At 45.0% G+C, this 18,912-nt stretch overlaps 1 protein-coding gene across 5 annotated transcripts in view; it reads right to left on the reverse strand.

Annotated features, from left to right (window-relative positions):
* Positions 1–871: 871 nt before the first annotated feature.
* Positions 872–18,912, reverse strand: part of RALGAPB (Ral GTPase activating protein non-catalytic beta subunit) — a 63,668-nt gene continuing 45,627 nt past the window's right edge. For all 5 annotated transcript variants that reach the window (XM_017835592.1, XM_017835591.1, XM_017835590.1 and 2 more), the window contains 10 exons: positions 17,942–18,094; positions 17,099–17,308; positions 16,214–16,372; positions 14,088–14,256; positions 11,421–11,543; positions 10,542–10,678; positions 9,664–9,772; positions 7,179–7,257; positions 6,612–6,760; positions 872–4,961 (listed from right to left, as the gene is read on the reverse strand). In XM_017835592.1, the coding sequence (XP_017691081.1) occupies positions 4,768–4,961; positions 6,612–6,760; positions 7,179–7,257; positions 9,664–9,772; positions 10,542–10,678; positions 11,421–11,543; positions 14,088–14,256; positions 16,214–16,372; positions 17,099–17,308; positions 17,942–18,094 (1,482 nt within the window). In that variant the 3' untranslated portion in view covers positions 872–4,767. The remainder of the gene's footprint in view (positions 4,962–6,611; positions 6,761–7,178; positions 7,258–9,663; positions 9,773–10,541; positions 10,679–11,420; positions 11,544–14,087; positions 14,257–16,213; positions 16,373–17,098; positions 17,309–17,941; positions 18,095–18,912) is intronic.

Raw genomic sequence — 18,912 nt, forward strand, 5'->3', positions numbered from 1 at the left:
TAACCTTCCCTGAAGCATCATGGTGAGGAGCTCGGGCAGGTGGCACCAGCTGAAGTTACCAAAGATGGAGCCAGCAGGAAAACAGATGTTCACATATCCCGGCTCAAGGTTTCTGGAACGGTCAGTTGAGTGTTTTTGTTCCAGCCCTCAGGTACATCAAGGAGGGGGCAGCTTGGGAAAGGCACCGGAGCTGCTGCAAAGGTGAAATCACAGGGACACTGCAGGGCCCCTGCCAGGGAACCAGCACTGCAGCACAGATACACAGGCAGGATCCTCCTCTTCCCCTCCCTAGGGAGCCCAGAGAGGGTCCCCGGGGATCTGGCTGGATGCCACTGACAAACCCACTCTCTACCCCAGGCCTCCTGAAGCCATCCCAGTTCCCCAGGGCTCGCTGGGCACATCGCCCTCTCTCACTGCTGCCCAGCTCCTCTCCAAATGCAAACCTGGGAAGTCACAGCCCTTCTCCCCCATCTGCCTGGACAGCAGAGCCATCCCTCACACTCACAGAACTCCATGCCACACCTGAAGCACGTGGCTTTATCCCAGCAGCCTCCCTGCAGGTGCCTGGAGCAGCTGTGCCATGGGGGGCCCACACCCGAGATGGGAAGCAGACATGGAGTGACCAGAGAACACTGGCATTGCAGGAACACCTATCTCCCTTCAACAGCTGTCTTTCCACATTGTCATTCCCCATGCTGTTGAGATGCCATGTGATTTCCCTCTCTAGAAGCCAGTGCGCTGTTCTCAGAGCTACTGTGGTGGAGAGGGTGTGCAATTCTGCTGCCTCTGTCTGCTACTGCCCCGGGAAACAACTCTGGAGAATTTCAACCAAAGCTTTGAAAATATTAAAAATTGACTAGTGCAAAGTTACTAGATAAGAATCTTTAAAATTTATTGGACTAATTGTGTTACATTCAATATTTGATGTGTTTCTCCTGGACAAAGAATTGGCATAAATACAAACAAGCCTTTGTGTGCCTTCCCTAAACAAATAAGAGATAAAGTACTAGAGACAAGGGAACATAGTTCACATCTTCATATTTACATTTTGCCTTTACTTTACAACTTAGCGCCAGGAATATTTACAGAAAAATACAATAAGAACAAAAAGTTCATGTCTTGGCAACATACAAGTATTCATACAAATTGTCTATGATTGAAGCACATGATATCTGGCATCCTCACTTCTAATTGCTCCTGCTAAATCCATGGGGAAAAGGGCTGTGTTTGCCTTCAGAGACATCACTCAATCACACAATCATGAAATAGCATGAAATTTGTCTGTGAGGCTGAAATTTAGTTCTCTCCTCTTCCTGGGCATTCAGAACCCCGTGGAAGGAAACACTGTGACCTATGGAGAACCCAGCACACACAGCCCAGGGGCAGCCAGGGCTGCTCCTCCCTATGGCCTTGCACACACTGCTACCCACAGACACCCGAATTTCTACAGGCACTGTCCTCCCCTTCTCCTGCCTGCTGTAAGGTTCTAATGCCTTTTTAAAATTAGCTTTAAAAGAAATGCTTTTCTTTAAAAGAATCTCTATTAAGGTACTAAAATTTCTATAATTCCAACACTCTGTAACAAGGTGATGGTGGTCACCCTTCCTGCTCTGTTAAAACAGAATTATGACCCCAAACTGAAAGGTTTGATGAAAAGAGAGAGTCTCAGTTTAGTTCTTGTGGAACACTTGCAGCTCAGTGCCACCTACATGCAGGTCAGTGAGGGGGTCAGTGCTTGTCACCTCTGCTGGACGGGGACACTGACCCAGACCACTCAAGCATCAAATCAAAACCCCCCGGCAGCAGTTTGTGATGTAAAAAAACCCTCTGGATTCTCGTCTAACTCTTGCAAATGCCATGGAAATAAACACCATTTGCTCTGACACTTTAAGGGAAAAACTCTCAAGGCTGTACTCTGGACTAGCTAAAGCCATTAGTTTGGCCAGACTTCAACAGGAGCTGGATATAATTCCCAAAGTGGTGGTATGCATTTTGTTATGAAGCCTGAGAGCTACACACACACAGGAGAAGGAGGGACAGTCCCTGCAGGCACCCTCCAGTGGCACAGCTCTACCCAGGGTGCCCACTGCTGCCACCAGCATCCAAACCCTGGGGAAAGGCAGTGCATTTCTGCATCACAATGTTTTTATACTGCACTGGGCCTGTCCTGAAGGCTCACCTTTCCAGAGAGTGAATCCACTACCTACAGCCATGCCCCCTGCCAGCTCGTGACCTGCTCACCAGCTGGTTCTACAGCTCATCTGACACAGGGTCTAAACACCCGTCCCCCAGCACTGGAGCAGCCAAAACGTGCCCAAGTTCCCTTCTTTCCAGAGCTCTGCCAAGTCCCATTGCTCTCATGGCTGTTCCTGCTCCCATGGGTGCCAACCCCATGCCTCAGATGAACATGGAAACAGACTGAAGACGACCCTCCAGCCAAGCACAGGCCTTTTTTAAAAAGTAAATCTTCAGGCAATCCAGCTGGCAATCTTGGCCGTGCCAGAACCCACGGAGGGTTTCCCCAGATGCCCATCCCTGCGTTCCTGGGTGCAGCCTGACAGCAGCTCGTGGTGCAGCTCAGTGCTGCACCCAGCCTGTGTAACACCCTGCTGCAGGATGGGGGTTGCTGGTATGCTACTGATGTGCAGACATGGGATTGCTCAGGATGTTTATTGGTTACACATGCATCGCTCATGCCTCTTAAACCAGCGGACTGAAGTGTGTTTGGCCATTAACTGGATCCAATAGGTACATACACAGTGTGGGTAAATTTAGTGTCTGTGCATTAAATTGCTGCTGGCAGGAGTTTGGCAGAGGAATGAGGCTGTCCAAGGTTCCCTGCACATCTTGGCCAATGCACCCAAATGCTGCCTTAGGGCTCCTCCTGCCATGTGCCACGTGGGCAGCACGGAGCGTGCTTCCTGCTGCAGGAGTTTTCTTCGGGTGGCTTCATTTTTTCACTATTGATTCATCTGGATCAAATTACAGAGCTCCTGAGTTAAGAAGTCAGTGCACTTGTCCCTTTGAACAAGCACACGTTGCCTAAAATCTGCTTGGTTGATAACCTGAAAGTCCTTTCACATGTATTTTTAGGGGCCTGTGTTTCCATGATCTCTTTGTGAAAAACCACATGGAAAGCTGGGAGCAAGGTCTGTCCTTGGCAGCTAATGAAACAATTAAGACTGTTTCAGGTCAGAACTGTTGCAAAAAGTAACTCTGAAATATCAAAATTCAGTGCCTGACAGGTATCACTGCAATGCACAGCATGGCTAATAAAAACCACTTTTGAAATAACGTGAGGACCTCCCCAAAATTCCTGCTCACAGTCATCCTCTTCCATTACCTGGTGCTGGAAGGGTAAGGACCTTTGCTGCTGCCAGTGACCAGAGGCTGCACCTCCCCAGGAGTGCCAGCCATGATCCATTGCTGCAACACCAGCTGGGATGTGCCAGGAGATAGAGGGTGCTCCCAAGGCTGCCAGCGCCCAAGGCACCTCTGAGATTCCCAGTGTCACACCCAGAGCTGTAAACACCTTTTCCCAGCACATCCTTCGAGTCCTGAACACGTCAAATCCACAGGCTGAAAACAAAAACTCCTGACCTAGGTGGAAGGGAAGCACTGCTGCCAAGTGTGAGACCGTACAGGAGACTTAAAACAATCTGAAGTTATAACTCCAAAGGTGCTTTCATGGAATTGCAGTTAATGGGGAAAAAGAAGAACTCTTGAATTTTCTTTTCAAGTTGTTTTAGTCTGTTTAACAGGAGCTTCTGAAAAGTGTTGTAGAAGCTGCGAAAACTGCTCATGCTATAAATAACAAGGAGGAGGCAGCCCTGGAATCTCAGATTTCAATCCAATGGAAGGAAGGCAAGTGATGTTTATACTTTTTATGGAAATGGTGAGTAGGTGATACAGACACTTCAAAATAAATTAAGTAGTTGCATAAAAAAAATTTAAAAAAATAAAAATCAAGCTACTGAAATTAAATGTGACATTTTGCAACAGACCTGAAAGTCATAACCTTGCTTTTATATAACCAAAAGCTTCTATCCAGTAACAACTCCTGTTGGAAAGTCAGTTAATTTCAAGTGGTGGTTGCTGTCAGCAGGACAAATCTCATGCAGATGGACTCACTCCCAGCCCTGGAGGGAATGGCCACACACAGCATCTGGGCTTTGGATTTCAGGGCCTGGTGTTTCCAAGCAATCTTCCTCTTCTTGCTTTTGGTACACAAATGGATTACAAGCAGTGAAGGATCTTCTGTTGAGTGCTGAAGGGGGACTGAACATGTCTTTGAAGTTCTTGCAGGGATAGTTAATGCTCCGAAACAGATTTCTCCCCCAAGGAGAGATCCTGCTCCCTTCCCCTTGGACATGTGGGTGCAGCGAGGTGTTTGATGGCAGGTTTGTTTGTATTCTGTTTTCCATCCTCATATGCAGAGATGGCTTTACTTTGATTGTTTTCCCCTCAGAGTGAGACACATACAGTTCCTAATTAGTCTGGAATGGATGACTAGGTGAAGAGATTATGTTGCTAGCATCCAGGAAGACTGGAATTCAGTAATCTATTGAGGGTAGGTGAATTAAGTCAATATCCCAACTGCAATGTTTTGGATTAATTTCTCATTCCTCCCACATGGTATCTGCTGACTTGTGCTAGAACATGATTTCCTGAATTCCAGAGGGCTGAGGAAATTTGTTGTTGTTATTTAACTGTTTTCATTAGTGTAGCCACCAAGCTCTGATCTAATTGTCCTGGAAGGATAGTGACCTAGGGGTTGCAGTTCTTGAGCCCAACCTCCTGGAAAAGTGAGGTATAAAACTCCGGCTCCAGCTGCCTGTTCCGGTATTTATTGACAATATCTGCTATTTTCTGTTTTCGGCGGACATGGGGGGGGTTGTAGGAATCACTTTCCAGCCTCTTTCTCCGACAAATATTTATTACTGTCTGCCTCACTAAGAAACCTGAAAAAGAAACAACATTTGAATCAAGTTTAAATTCAAGCCTGTGCCCCTTTGCTGGTTTCCCAGCTAAAGACAATTTTGGGGTCTGTCCCATCTAAACCCAGGGGAGATGTTCAGCACCACCAAGTCAAGGACTTTTCTCCATGAGCAAGTGATAACAGACAGCCATGGTCCCTAGGCCTGCAAGGACATTCACTGGGAAAAAGGAAGGAAGGGACTCACTCTGTAGTACCCAAAACTGGCTGGAGGAGGAGAAGGATTTCTCAGCTTTGCCAGAGGCAAGCAGCTGCCTGCAACAGCACCCTTGGGACAAGAGGGCAAAGAATCCAGGGCAGCCAATATAAGAGTTGCAGTGCCACAGCCCTGACCACACCACACGGGGACATCGGAGCTTGGGGGGCCCGAGGTCACACCAGGTAATGCCAGGGGAGCCCTGAGAGTGAAACAAGTGCCTGTCAGTACTTTTTTCCATTAGAAATTGCAGTCTCCCACTTGGAAAGGGGATGAGAAAAGACCTGCTGGGTTGTGGCTGGCACTGGTTTCTCTTCCCCTCACTGCCTTTGCCACTGTTTTCACCTCTCTGTAACTCACACTGCTGGATGTGGAGGAAGAAGGAGGTGGGGAACAGAAGCAGTAGCATTTGGCCAAAACTGGCAGTGAACTTTATCTTATTTTATTTTGAAATGAAATTCATATGTCTCCAAGGAAGTAAGTGTCCCTTACCCCTTTTGCTGTTTCACAAGCTCTTCCTTACAGGCAGAAACAGTCTTCCTTATTTAGAGGACTTAATTCCTGACTGCATACAAACCACAGCTGCTGAACTCAGAGACAACAAATTTCACTATATTAACAGTCCTGATGCAGCTGAAAAACAAACCCAACTCTAGGAAAACACACCTGATTCTTTGTCAGTAAAAGCCACTGTCATCAGCTGAATTTATAAATGTTATTTAGGGCTCAGTCTGGCTTTAATTTCCCCAGTGCTGAATTAAGCATGCAAACCCCAGAACCTGAAAGTCATCTCCTACAAAGCAGTTTTATGGGCAGGTACAGGTATTCTAATGCCCATTAGTTCATTTTGCTCTGTCCCATGAACTGCTCTCACTGGGTGAGACTTCCAGTTGCTGAAGCTAAGTAGCACCAATACCAAGATAGATCCATGAATCCACCCAGGAATAGAGGAAGAGGCAGTGGACACACACCCTGTTAACACATGTCTGCATGGTATTTTTACTGAACACATTAGAAAATCTTCAGCTGCTGTGGTTTTAACCCCTACCTGGCTTCTGAACCAGAAGGAACACACAGCATGCCAACACAGCCAAAAATTCAGCAGTACCCTCCGGCACACCTTGGTTCTCCATGCAAACGTTAGGGTCACATTTGGGATCTCTCCTATGTAAAGAAGAGGCCCCACTCCAATCTCCAGCCCAGCCCCTCTCTCCTGCTGTGCTGGCAGCCAAGCACTGCCCTCCTGCTCCCTCTGCTGTTCCTGCTCCTGCCGCTGCTGCAAAACCATGGCTTTTGTTTGTTCTGCCATGCCCAACACTTTTTCCAAGGAAAGATTCCAGACCACGTATTTTGCAGATATATTATGATTAAAAAGAAATAAAATAAAAACATGAGCCTTCCTAAAACCCTTTAGCTTACCAAGAGCTCTCCTGCTGACTATCATTCCATCCACCAGTGGGATAACCATGTTGAATTTCCCAGTTGCTCCTTGTAGTTTTATCCTGAATAAGCCAGTGTTTAAAGGATGGATGAAGATCACAGGAACTTCCTTCTCAGGAGTGGTAGATCTTAAGAGAAAAACCAGAACTGTTAAATCAGTTTTACAGCACTGTTGCAATTAATCTATAGAAGAAAAATGTCCACTTCAAGTGTTAAAGTTAAAAAATGCCTCATGGCTAAGGCAGCAGGATCCTGGGGTATGCTCTGGACCTTAGGAGGGCTCCATCAGTTGTACTGTGCCTATGATCTCCTGTCTCCATAGGCTGGAGAGCCCTGCAGCCTGGGCACAATCCGTACACAGCACTAACCACCTCACCAGGGAGTGAATCAGGAGGGAGGCTCATCACAGACTCAGATAAAATGACACATTTTCTGTTCCCTAATTGATGTTTTATCTACAGTGATATGAAAAGCTCTTTCATGTTTTCTACCAAAAAAGGTCCACTGAGGAATCAAGAAAAATAATGAAAATAAGAGCAGTCTTACCTCAGGGAAGTGCTACTATTGGCTGTGGTTTCCACACCAGTGCTTGTCTCAGACACCAGATCAGGGAGGGGGAAGTTTTCTGTAAGAACAGCATGCACCAAATAAAGTTTATCTACTCCGGTCTTTGATTTTTTTTGTGTGTGTGCAGGGAAAAATTATTTATCATCAGTCAAATCCACACAGCCCTCAAGCATTTATACCATGGATGTTCTTACATGGTAGTGTCTTTAAGTTTAAGCATTCATTGGAGTGTACAGACACACCTCAGCCACCTGCACTCAACAGAGCAGGTCCCATATCCTCCATTCTCTCAAAGGTCAAAATCTCTAGAGGAACTTTGAATGCAGGAATGAGATGAACTACTTCAATTACAAAAAGAGCTTTCAAATTATTATTCACAGTATCTCCACCCATCCACAAGCAATCAGCCTCAAGAACAGCGCTAAGAATGTCAAACAATGCCACTGCTCACACCTACAGTTCCCTTGAGCCCTGCTCCCACAAACACAGTATCCTTCCTCAAATCCAAGCTCCCCAGATCCCCACCATAACCTACAACTCTGCTGCCATGCACTTGGTAACAAGGACTGGATAATGAAGGTGCAGGAGGAGGAAGCAAGAACCTGAATGCCTGGAAGGGGATTTGGCACTTCCTTGTTGGGGTGACAGATGTTGAGGGTCATTCACAAAAGTCCAGTCTGGGCAGCAGGACAGTGCTTCGACAGAAAGAGTCTAAGGTCCAAACCCAGATTTTGCCATGAGAGCTGGGTACTCAACAGCTGGAGCAAGAGAGGGAGAGCATGGGGAGCCATGGAAACACTCTGAGACAGAGCAAGAGGGAGGGCGGGCAGTTGGCACTGGAGTGACACCCTTGACTAAAAAGTGACAGCTTTTCCACTGTCCAGACTCTAAGATATGCAAGAAGCATAAGGCAAAAGCCAAGAACATAAGGAGCATATGGCAAAGCCCCTGGGCTAGGAGCCACTTCCAAGAGCTCCCCCTCCCCCCATCCAACTGCCACACTTACTGAGGCTCACAAACTCATTTCTTCAGCTCCAGGCCCAGAGCTCTGGGAGATTCCTACGGCTGCTGAAAGAAGCAGCCAAGCAGAAACATGCCTGTGTGGCACAGTTGTTGCCTCTGCAGTGAGTTGGCTTTAGCTGCCATCCAAGAAGGAAGTGGGTCAGGGACACCAGTTTGGAAACTGAAGTGGGCGAGGGACTCCTGAAGGTAAAAGGAACACCCTCTGGGCCCATGTCCGGATAAGGAAATGATGCTGCAGAACCTGCTGTCTCTCCTGATCCCAGTAAGGCTCTGAGGGATGTGCTGTGGACAATGGTGGTCTTCCTGACAATTCACATCTACACTTCACAGGAAGCTTCCTCTTGATCGCTCCCACTCTCTTGTTGGCTTTACTCTGGAAGGAGCTAAGGACTTAATTAAGGTCCACCCTTACTGCCAGACTGAGAACCAGGATTAGAAATCAAAGATTGTAAAGCATCGGTTACTGGCCTGTGTTGCAGGCACTGCTAAGCTGGGCCAGTGCAGAGAGACTCGCACAGCGCTGTGGCCAGGCTGTGGCTTGGAACCAGCACACAAAAAGCTCTTGGGGACGAAGGACTCCTCAAACCTAGAGCTGCCCACCATGGCCACGCCATGGCTGTAACAGGATGAGCAAAGCTGGGTCTCTGCCAGACCAGCCACTACCCAGAGTAAGAGAGGAACCACCAAACTAAGAAACATGAAGTTGCAGCAGGAGCAGGACCCTGCCTGAGCAACAGGGCAGGAAGGGAGCTGGGATGCACAGCATGGGACAGGCACCTTGAGTGCAGAACAAACAAGCCCTCTCCTGAGAGAGAACATGGAGAGTTTCAAAGGTACCACCAAACCAAGGAGGGTGATGATCTCTTCAGCACAGAAGCAGCAGGTGTCAGAAGCCATTTTTGTTAAAGGAAACCACATTCACCCTGAGGAGACAGCAACTGAGTGGAACTCAAAAGAAGGGAGGCACACTGCGTTGTGTGCTGAGCTTAAGAAGGTTCATGACAGCATTTCACAGGTACTGCCAGAGCTAAAGGGAACTTCAGAGCTACATATGCTACTGATTCATCTACACCCCATGGATTGCCATTCAAATATCAGAAAAATGATTCAGAATCTTAGAAGTGTTGTTACAGACATTAATAAGGATTTATTTTTATTGTGAGGGTGGTGAGGCCCTGGTAAAGGTTGGCCAGAGACGCTGTGGCTGCCCCAACCCTGGAAATGTCCAAGGCCAGGCTGGATGGGGCTTGGAGCAACCCCATCTAGTGGAAGGTGTCCCTGAGCATGGCAGGGGGCTTGTACTAAATGACCTTTAAAGGTCCTTTCCAACCCAAACCGGTCTGTGGTTTCATGATCTAGTATTTAATAAAAGAAGGGAACAGTTTTTTCTCTGGTTCCTGCTCTGTTGTTACTTCAGTGAACAGTAAGAACTTGTACGCACCGATATCATCGTAACGTTCCACCCAGACCACATACACTTTGGTTTCAGGTCCCATCGGTGGAATGGTCCGGCCCTGAGGCATCCTCTTGGATCTGGAAGTAGGACTGAGCTGTTTTGAACACAAGGGTAACATTTACAAACATCATGAGTCCAGTAATGCAGCCAACGAGTACTTCCCAGCTGCTCCCCGGTCATGCACATCTCAGCCAGGTACAAGCTCTACCAGCTCTCGAGTCAGGGCAGCTGTGCTGGAACTACCCACTGCAATCTGGGTCTCCACACTACTTATATTCAACCCAAATTAATACATTCAATCTTGCATCAATTTAAAATTTTTCTTAATGTTCTCAAAGACCTTAAATCAGTACCTAAATATACATTTGGAAGTGAATTCTAAACAGGCAATCAACAATTGTGAATCCTTTGCTTACAGATACAGCAGTTCATGTTTTTCTGCTTTGTTACGGTACAAAAGCAACTTCACATCTGGTACTTCAGACACAACTGACACACTGTTTTAAACTGGGCAGGTAGGAAAAGTGTTCACATCTATCCATCCTCAGTTTTCCAAGCATGGATTTGCATCTTAATTACTCTGTAACTACTGCATATACTTTTTCCTGCACGCATTTCAGGATGCAGAGTATTGCTACTTAGCATGCCTAAGTTTTATATTTGTAATGTAGTCTCACAATCTCCTACTGTAGGTGCAAATTCTGGCAGGACCAAAGCAGACAAAGATTAACGGCAAGGAACAAGGAGTTCTACATCCCAGGAAACCAAATCATATACTATGAAAAATCCTGCAGCGTTGCCAGTGTGCTTCTTGAGAGAAAAAGAAAAAAAATAGCCACTTTTCAATGCAAGTTTTGCCTTACCCGTTGGGAGGGATTAAGATTGTCTGTATGGCTGGGGAAGAGTTCAAGTGTCAGAGGCTGCTGCTTCAATATTCCTGGCAGCAGATCCATGTTGGAGTCACTTTCTTGGTCAGAGACACTGCTTTCCAGTGAGTCAGCTGTAGGTCAGAAGAAAGAAGGTGGGTTTTGTCTACTCTTCTGCCAAAAAAACTTTACTGTCATCATGTGTACAATTTTGAAACTAAAAAATGTTGTAAGGCTTTTGAAACTAAATACACATAGATGTATGGCCAAGCCACCATAGCACCCATAAGCAGGAAGAGGAGTCAGGAGACAACAACTGCCAATTATTCCAGAAACAGACTGCAATTAAAGCATCCCCTATGGATTCACCAGTGTCCCAGCAATTTTCTGCAGAATACAGTCTCCTCCTTCATATGTCTACAACCCTTTTATTCCAGGTAACTTTTGCACATCAGTTTTAGTGTCTCAAGGATGCCATGAAACCTGTTGCTTCCCTACCTAGCAGTGGTGCACATGCTCCTCCATGTGCTGCAGGAGCACATCACTGACAGGAAAAGGGAAAAAAACCCCCACACATCACCAGTTGCTGGTGAACCACAGGTCCAGTGTAACACACCCACATAACAGCAAAACTGCTGTGCACCCCTGGGCATCTACTGATCATCTCACACTGAGAAAGAGGGGCTCAGAACAGATGCCACCTCAGGAAGGAGTCTAAGGACTAGGATGCTGTAATTTAAATATCCATAGCTTTCTGACAAGAGTCTTGCTAAACACACTACTAGGTAGCTTATTAAGGTTTTGCTTCTGAAAAGGCTCTCTAACAAAAAAATGTTGGTTTCATTTTTGTGAAGAGCATGTACAGAGAAATCTTACTCAGGGACTCCACTGGTGACGGGACAACAAAGGCGATTTCTGTCAGAGCATCTGCATAGTACAGCACCTTCTTCTGCCCGTTGAAGATACTTGCCCCAACATCTTCTGAGATAATTAGATCATCTAAAATGGACAGAAAAGGACAGTTTGGCCAGAAGGAAGCACAAGGTGCAATCAATGAGAAAAAATCATGCAAATCTCATTTTAAAATTAAAGGATTTCACAGTCACATCTCATGGCTAACCACTCTTCTCAGATAAATGTTTTTGCTTTTTTGAAGGAAAAGGCATTTTGGGTTGGGAATGGCTTTATGTTGAACACATTTCCAATGTACTGGATTCCTTATTTCCTAGTATTCTAGTAAGCACATCTACTACAAGAATATACCTACTATCTATTTCTGAGCATTCCCTCTAGCAGGATCATTCAGTTAGTCATTCCATTCCCAAAGGATTCCAACATTTATAACTCCAATCTGATACTATTCTAGAATTCAAACCAGTTTCTACAGACTCTCCTCAGTATTTTCTCTGTCAAGAAACTAAGATCTGGCTACAATCCATGCAAGGAAGCTCCTCATTCTGACTTCCTACTGATTCCTTTGTCACAGTTGGCCAATAGAGGCCTTCAAATACAGAAAGAACCTCACTCCCCTCTTTTCCTTCCCCATGTCACCTCCAGAAAGACTAGCAAGGACTTTGAAATGAATTACTTCTCTGTTCCAGTTTACAGAAGGGTTCCTGGGATAGCTGCCTCAGCAAAGCCAGTGGAGCAGTGAAATTCAGCACGCTGACAGAGAAGTAGCCAGAGCCACACCAAAGACTCCAAGCCATGTTTCACCATCAGGGAAAGGTTCCCACATCTCCAGCGCACAGCTCCCAGGGAACAGCACCACAACCCAAACACAACTGTTTAAGAACTTCTTTGCTTTTGGAGGTGTGCAGGGAAACATGTCCAAGAAATTATTTTAATCACAACTCGCTGGAAGCTATTCTAGAATCACAGAATCATGTAAGTTGGAGAAGATCTCCAAGATCATCAAGTCCAACTGTCAACTCACCACTGCCAAGCCCACCTCTAACCCATGTCCCCAAGGGCCACATCCACAGGCTTTCAAATCCCTGCAGGGATGGTTATTCCACTACTGTCCTGGGCACCTGGACAACCCTTCACAACTTGAGGACATTTCCTCTTGTCCTGTCACTTGTTACCTGGGAGAAGATATTGAACCCGACCTGGCTCCCCCCTCCTGTCACGGAGTTGCAGAGTCAGAAGGTGCCCCCTGAACCTCTTTTTCTCCAGCTGAGCCCCCCTAGCTCCCTCAGCCATTCCTCATCAGACTTGTGCTCCCACTCTTCCTCAGCAGAACCAGATGAGTAGTAACCTGCCCTCTCTCTCTTCTATTTCTGAATGCCTTTTGGGTTCCTTCTTCCCCCTGTTAGTTGAATTAATTCAGCTATTTGGTGGTCTGTGATCCCATTCAAATGGCTGAAAAAAATCCAAGTTAAAAAGCCCACATCAAACCAGGTCCCCCACTAATTCAGGGCACTGCCTTCTGCACAGTCATACTGACAAATCCACTGCCAAGGGAGTGGAGAGGGCTCCGCCTCTGAGGAAAGCACATTCTGACCCTGGCCTTACTGCAAAATTAAACCCAGACCTGGTAATTCTGTAACCCATTCTAACTTGCTCAGAGAAAGCCATGCCTGTTCTCTAACCTCTCCCCAGCATTTCTGGCCTTTGATGGTTTGTATTTTATTCTATAACTGAAGGGACAAGCCTTCAGCTGGTGAAGGGCATTCCCAAGGCACAGTGACAGGACAGCAGAGCAAGTGCTGCTTAAGCACCTGCAGCTGTAACAGTGTCACATCTGATGCAAACATAAGGTCAAGGACAATGAAGGAGCTGGGACCAGCCTGTTCCCTGCTTTTGGGTGGCCCACAGCAGAGGCTGCAGCTCTGGAGGTCACCAAGAGCAGGCCTCGTCCTCAGAGCAGTGACACTGAAACCAACTCAGACACTACCAATTCCTGGGGAATCTGATCAAGTTGTCCAAGGGAGAAACTAACCCAATTCACAGTTTCCCACCCTGGGACAGCAACTCACTGGCCTGAGGATCATTTTGGGTGACAGAATGGGGAGAGGGTGGTACATGACAAGCCCAGGGGAGGAGTTGCTCTAGTGGAAAACAGCAGAGCCAATGAAGCAGGACAGAGGAGCTGTATGTGGGCTCCAACTTCTGGGACCTACAAACAGCAGCTTGTTTTCATTCCTTCCTACCAAGCATGACTACAGGGCTAACTTATGAGTCAACATCCCATTTTAATCTACTTACAGAACACTGAATCACACAGTATTTCAAGCCTATTTGCCAGTACGCAGCACAACGTGCAACCGATTTCACCTGAATACTGGTTTGGGATAATATAATAAAGACTCATCAACTCTGCTAAAAATATAGCTTGGAGGTATTTCTTGCTGAGACTACTTCCTCCCAACAACATACAGACATTTACACATTTCTTTCTAGCAAACATCAGCATTTATCAAAAAAATCCAAAAAAAATGCCAGTGCTCAGACAGGTATACAGGAGAAAGAAATTTTAAATTGTCTTCTAAAGGAGCCTAAACATTTTAATTTAGTATTATAGCATTTACTACATCTTACCTTGTTCAGGTCCCTCTTCATCACTGTTGCAGCTGTTGATTGACCAGCTTGTTGAGACATGACCAGTCCACCCAGGGTGCTTCCCGACGTCAACAGACCAGCCAAGAGACAATAAGAACTCCAGGAAGTGGGGCTGAACAATTCTGGAAGACTCCATGTTCTTCAGGATCTGAAACAACCAGCGGCAACCATGTTGGTAGAGGAGCAGGAAACAAGTCTCTTCCTCCATAGTTTTTTAATTAACATTTTTTGTCACCAACACGGTTTTGCCCAAATACAGCTACAGAACAAGCCCGGAACCCCAGACTTTCTACATGGACACTACTCCCTGCTGCCCAGCATCCTCCCATCCTGCTTGGCCATGTCCTATTCAATCAACTTGACTTTCTGCTAGCATTTTCAAAGCCTGTAAAACAGTGAATCAAACTGCTGGAAATGGTAATTTTGAGAGTCAGCCACTCATCAGGAACAAAATACAGAGCGTTCAGTGCAGAATCTACCTTAGTACCAAAGTTAACACAAGGGTTTTCTGGACAATTTTCACTATTAAACTGAGGTGAAATTAGCAGAGATAAGTATTTTCCTCACTACTCACCTGTACACGACATACAGCAATTTAGAGGGCAGGCGTCACAGCACATTAAATTATGAAACATTTTCCAAAATAATTTTCAGCAGGACTGAGAGTGCGCTTTAATCAAACATCACACTGTCCTGTTCACTTTAATCCTACTTCTGACAGAGATCTGGGATGTTTCCACATCTGATGGCAATTTTTATCTCATTATGACCAAGTGAGAGTTGAGCCCTTCACCAAACAGCACACAGGGACATGGGTGATTTCTGATTTGGGTACCAGAACCACTGGGGTTGGTGGAACAGACAATGCATCCATCCTTTCCGGGCCACGCAGGAATTTGTGCTGGGTCAGGAGCATCAATGACTTTGGTTTGTGCAGGGGCAGAACACCAGGATACAGGCCCCAGCAAAGAAGAAACTGCAGGGATGGGCAGTGGAAGAAAAGCTTTCAGGCTGGAGGCTCCATGTAGCCACATGGTCCTGACACCCCATCCCAGTGCCTCGTACAGAGTTCAGCAGTGACCACACACAGTGCACTGAAATATCATTATTAACCCTCATTACTGAGCACATTGAAGTCATAGCTGTGCATCAGAACAAGACAGGATAAGTGTGGTTTAGAAGACATAAGAGCTCCACAAGAGCATATAAACAAACATTCTGCCAGCTCAGCAAGAGCATATCTCAGCTCAAAGGCAAACCTAGTGTATCTTGTTTCACAGCTGACTTAGCAGATGAAAACACTTCGTTTTCAGTGAAAACACTGAACTACAGTTCAGTGGCTACTCTGAACTTCAGTTTGAGCAATCACAAACAGCATGATCTTGGTTTCAGGAAATGAATTGTGTCCCACACAGAAGCAGAAGGTGCTTCAGTGTTCTGTCCACTGTGCATCCACAGTGACACAAGGAGTTGACATCATGCTTCTACTCTTTACTAGGAGAATTATGAATGGAATGAGAAGGTACTAGAGAAACACTTCTCTAATGAGCCCATAAACCCTCTTAGGAAGTTTATAGGTCACAAAGAAATCACAGTTGAGATTTGCACAAATTAACCTGATTAACCTAATTGCCCTTGAATCTAAATAGTATAATGTAAGGACTTACAAAGCAATAATACTTCCCTACTTGCAGAAAGTTTTTCATTCCTTTAACATGTGTTTAACATTAGAATGAAACCAACTACCTTGACATTGCACATTGCTGGAACAAACTGCAACCTTTCCTGCAAGCTGAGCCAACAAAGCTGAAATGCTTTTCTGATCTGAATCTTTGAACTCTACAAATAAGGACAATAAGGACAGAACAGATAATAAAAATACTATTAATATTTTCATATATATATATTTTTTTTAAATATTAAAAGTGTTACAATAATCCTAAATGTGAGCAACGTACTTCAACCTACAGATGAAGAGAGTATGCAGTGACTTGTAGCTCACAGTGGTTCTGGCACTCCACTCTCATCACCAGCAGTGATGCTTTACTCACTTGAAAATTACTAGAAACAAGACAATATAGACTAGCTGGCACGCTTTCACTTACCTCCTGGCTCGTTTTCTGGCCTGCCTTCATGTAGAAAATGAAAACAGTATCAAAAGGACGACAAGGTAGTAAATCCAAGTAGCCAAGGTCATCAAAAAACCCAGGAAGAGCAGAGTCAAGTGCAATCAGGTGAGGAGGTAGACGACTGTTAGCAGGTTCCTGTCCAATAGACAAGAGTTCATCAGCTTAAAAAAAATAAAATCTTTCTTAACTGAAAGGTCTTTGTGGCTGGAATAGCAATCCATTAAAATATAAAAAGACCATTTCCCTTTTCTAAGAGCAAAATAATACACAAATTTCTGATGCAATATAATCCTGTTACTGTAAATGAGTAACAGCAAGCATGACAGGTTGACAATTTGTTGCATTCTACTCTCATTAAATAAAAACGGTATTTTGCCAGTGAAACAGCCATCAGATTTTGCTCTGGAAGAGCACACAACAAAAGCAGCAGATGCTTTCAAAACATCACAGCTACGCACATAGTCACATGTGCAATTTCATATTAACCTAAATACCAATAATATGGAAAATATTGAGCACTTTCAGACATCATTTTTGCAAATGCTCAATCATCTACTTTTGTTGACAGCTTTCTGGAAGGAAAAGCAAATTTCAAACTAAAATAGAATTTCAAGCTAAGAATATGGATCATCTCTATAAATTCTTATTTCAGCTTTAAAAAGCAACCTCTACATCCACTATGTACCCCTAAGTGTTTATGTAGGACTAAACCACTTCAGCACAACCACCTCTGCAGCAGAACTTCCACGGCAGTCATGTTCAGAAAATCTTCAAAAATCACTCCAAAACCTAACTCAAGCTGTGGGAATGATTTCAAGTGTGAATGTGATGGCTTATGCACCCACTGCACACAAAGATCACCTTCAATGCCTCTAGTGAGAGGAACCCAAAGTGAGAGAGGAAGAGGCGCGCGGTCTGGAACTCCTGTGCCGGCGGCGGGGGCTTGCACTCCGTGATCGGATCAGGAAAGCTCTTCTTCCGCCACTCCTCCTCGCTCTTCTGATCTATGGAAGTCTCAAAGACAATCTGCTGGGCCATGCCATTCCTCAGCTTTTCGTGTCGCTCTTCGAGCTAGAAAACATTGTGTGAACTGCTGATTTCACCAAAACCACCAAGAGCAACAGAGAAAACAGTTCCAGCCCTTAGGAAAGCTCTAAGTCACAGGTACAGCAGCAACTGCAACGCACCGCCAGGACGGTTACTAAAACACTATCAGCAAGACCTTGCAACGTTACAAAGTGAACATCTGAACATCATGTTTGCACAAGAGAGCTGTTGTAAATATCCACGATGGGCTATGGCCTCTGTTCTGGTGAACAGAAACTCAAACACATTAGACTCTGTGAAACTTTAAAATATTTGAGACATGCACTCCCTTTTGCCCCGCCAGGAGGTCCCAAAAAAGCTCCCCCTTTCCATTTCTCTAGAAGAAGTAACAAAATGCAAGTCATTGCTTCCCACAATACCAAGGTGTTAGGATCAGCATTAAAACATGTTGAGCAGTGCCTCCCAAAAAACACATCCAAAGCATTGTCATCTTCCTGCAGAAGTACACAGATTTCATTAATTTGCAGAGGTTATTATTCCATTAATATGAAATTAGACAAGCTAAAGAGTAAAACTACTTACAGCAAGACATTAGTCCATGACTCATGAACAGTCAAAAACCCCAAGAAGAAAATCAAGTCAGAGACAGTTACTTACTTCCTCATTCACAATTTCATGTAAATCAGGAATACTCAAGTCAGCTTTCACAAATGGAATCTTGTCCACTTCTTCAGGAAAAGGGCGGTGTTTCACACTGTATTTCAATCCAACATCATTTTTAGGAGCTGGTCGAGGTTCTGGTACAAATGTCTGACGAAAAAAGATTGTTTTTACATTCCAGGTATTGTATCACTAGACAATACTTTATTATAGCAGATGAAAAACATTCCCTCTCCCTTCCCTATCAGAACTGCACTAATCCATTAGTGAACCGATCATTAAAAAAAACATTAAGTACTTTAAGCTAATAGACCTGCATTAAAAATGTGACTGAATTTTAAAAAGAGACACAATTCTGCCCATTTTGGAACCTATGAACCCGGCTTACTGTCTAACCTCTAAGCAGTTGCAAATCCCAATAAAAATGGCAAGCTTACATGGCAACATCTTATTTTCAGCCCATTCTAAGTGTACTGAGTGAAAGCTGGCAAGTGTTTGAGAAGCTCCATTTCAACCCTCCTGACTGATGATCACAAAAAGCCAAGGCCTCGAGGAGAGCAGCAATGCTGTGGGTCAGGAGGGAAATGCACTGCCAGAATATCTGAAGGGCTTACATCATGGATCATGGTGTAATTCTGACATGGCTACTACATTATGTTCTATACTGCCAGTATGTAGTTCCAAACTTCGTTACCAAGGAGAGCAACAAAAGATCTAGGTGCAGGTTTACAGGTGCATAAGGTCCAAGCAAGCAAGACCTTTCATTGCATCTTGAGTGCTGTTTCATACATTTATTTACTACCAATTACATTTCAGAAGGGCAAAACTATTAATATTAAAGTTATAGAATGCCTTCAAGTTGGAAAAGTGAGGAGCTCAGCAGTGAAGTCATGGCCTGTCCTTTGCTGTAAGAGGTAGCACACTTGGACTGACACTATTTAGCCATGGGGCTCAGCTCCAGTGACAGC

This window comes from Lepidothrix coronata, unplaced genomic scaffold, assembly GCF_001604755.1.
Source record: "Lepidothrix coronata isolate B3197 unplaced genomic scaffold, Lepidothrix_coronata-1.0 Scaffold260, whole genome shotgun sequence".
NCBI classification, from domain to species: Eukaryota; Metazoa; Chordata; class Aves; order Passeriformes; family Pipridae; genus Lepidothrix; species Lepidothrix coronata.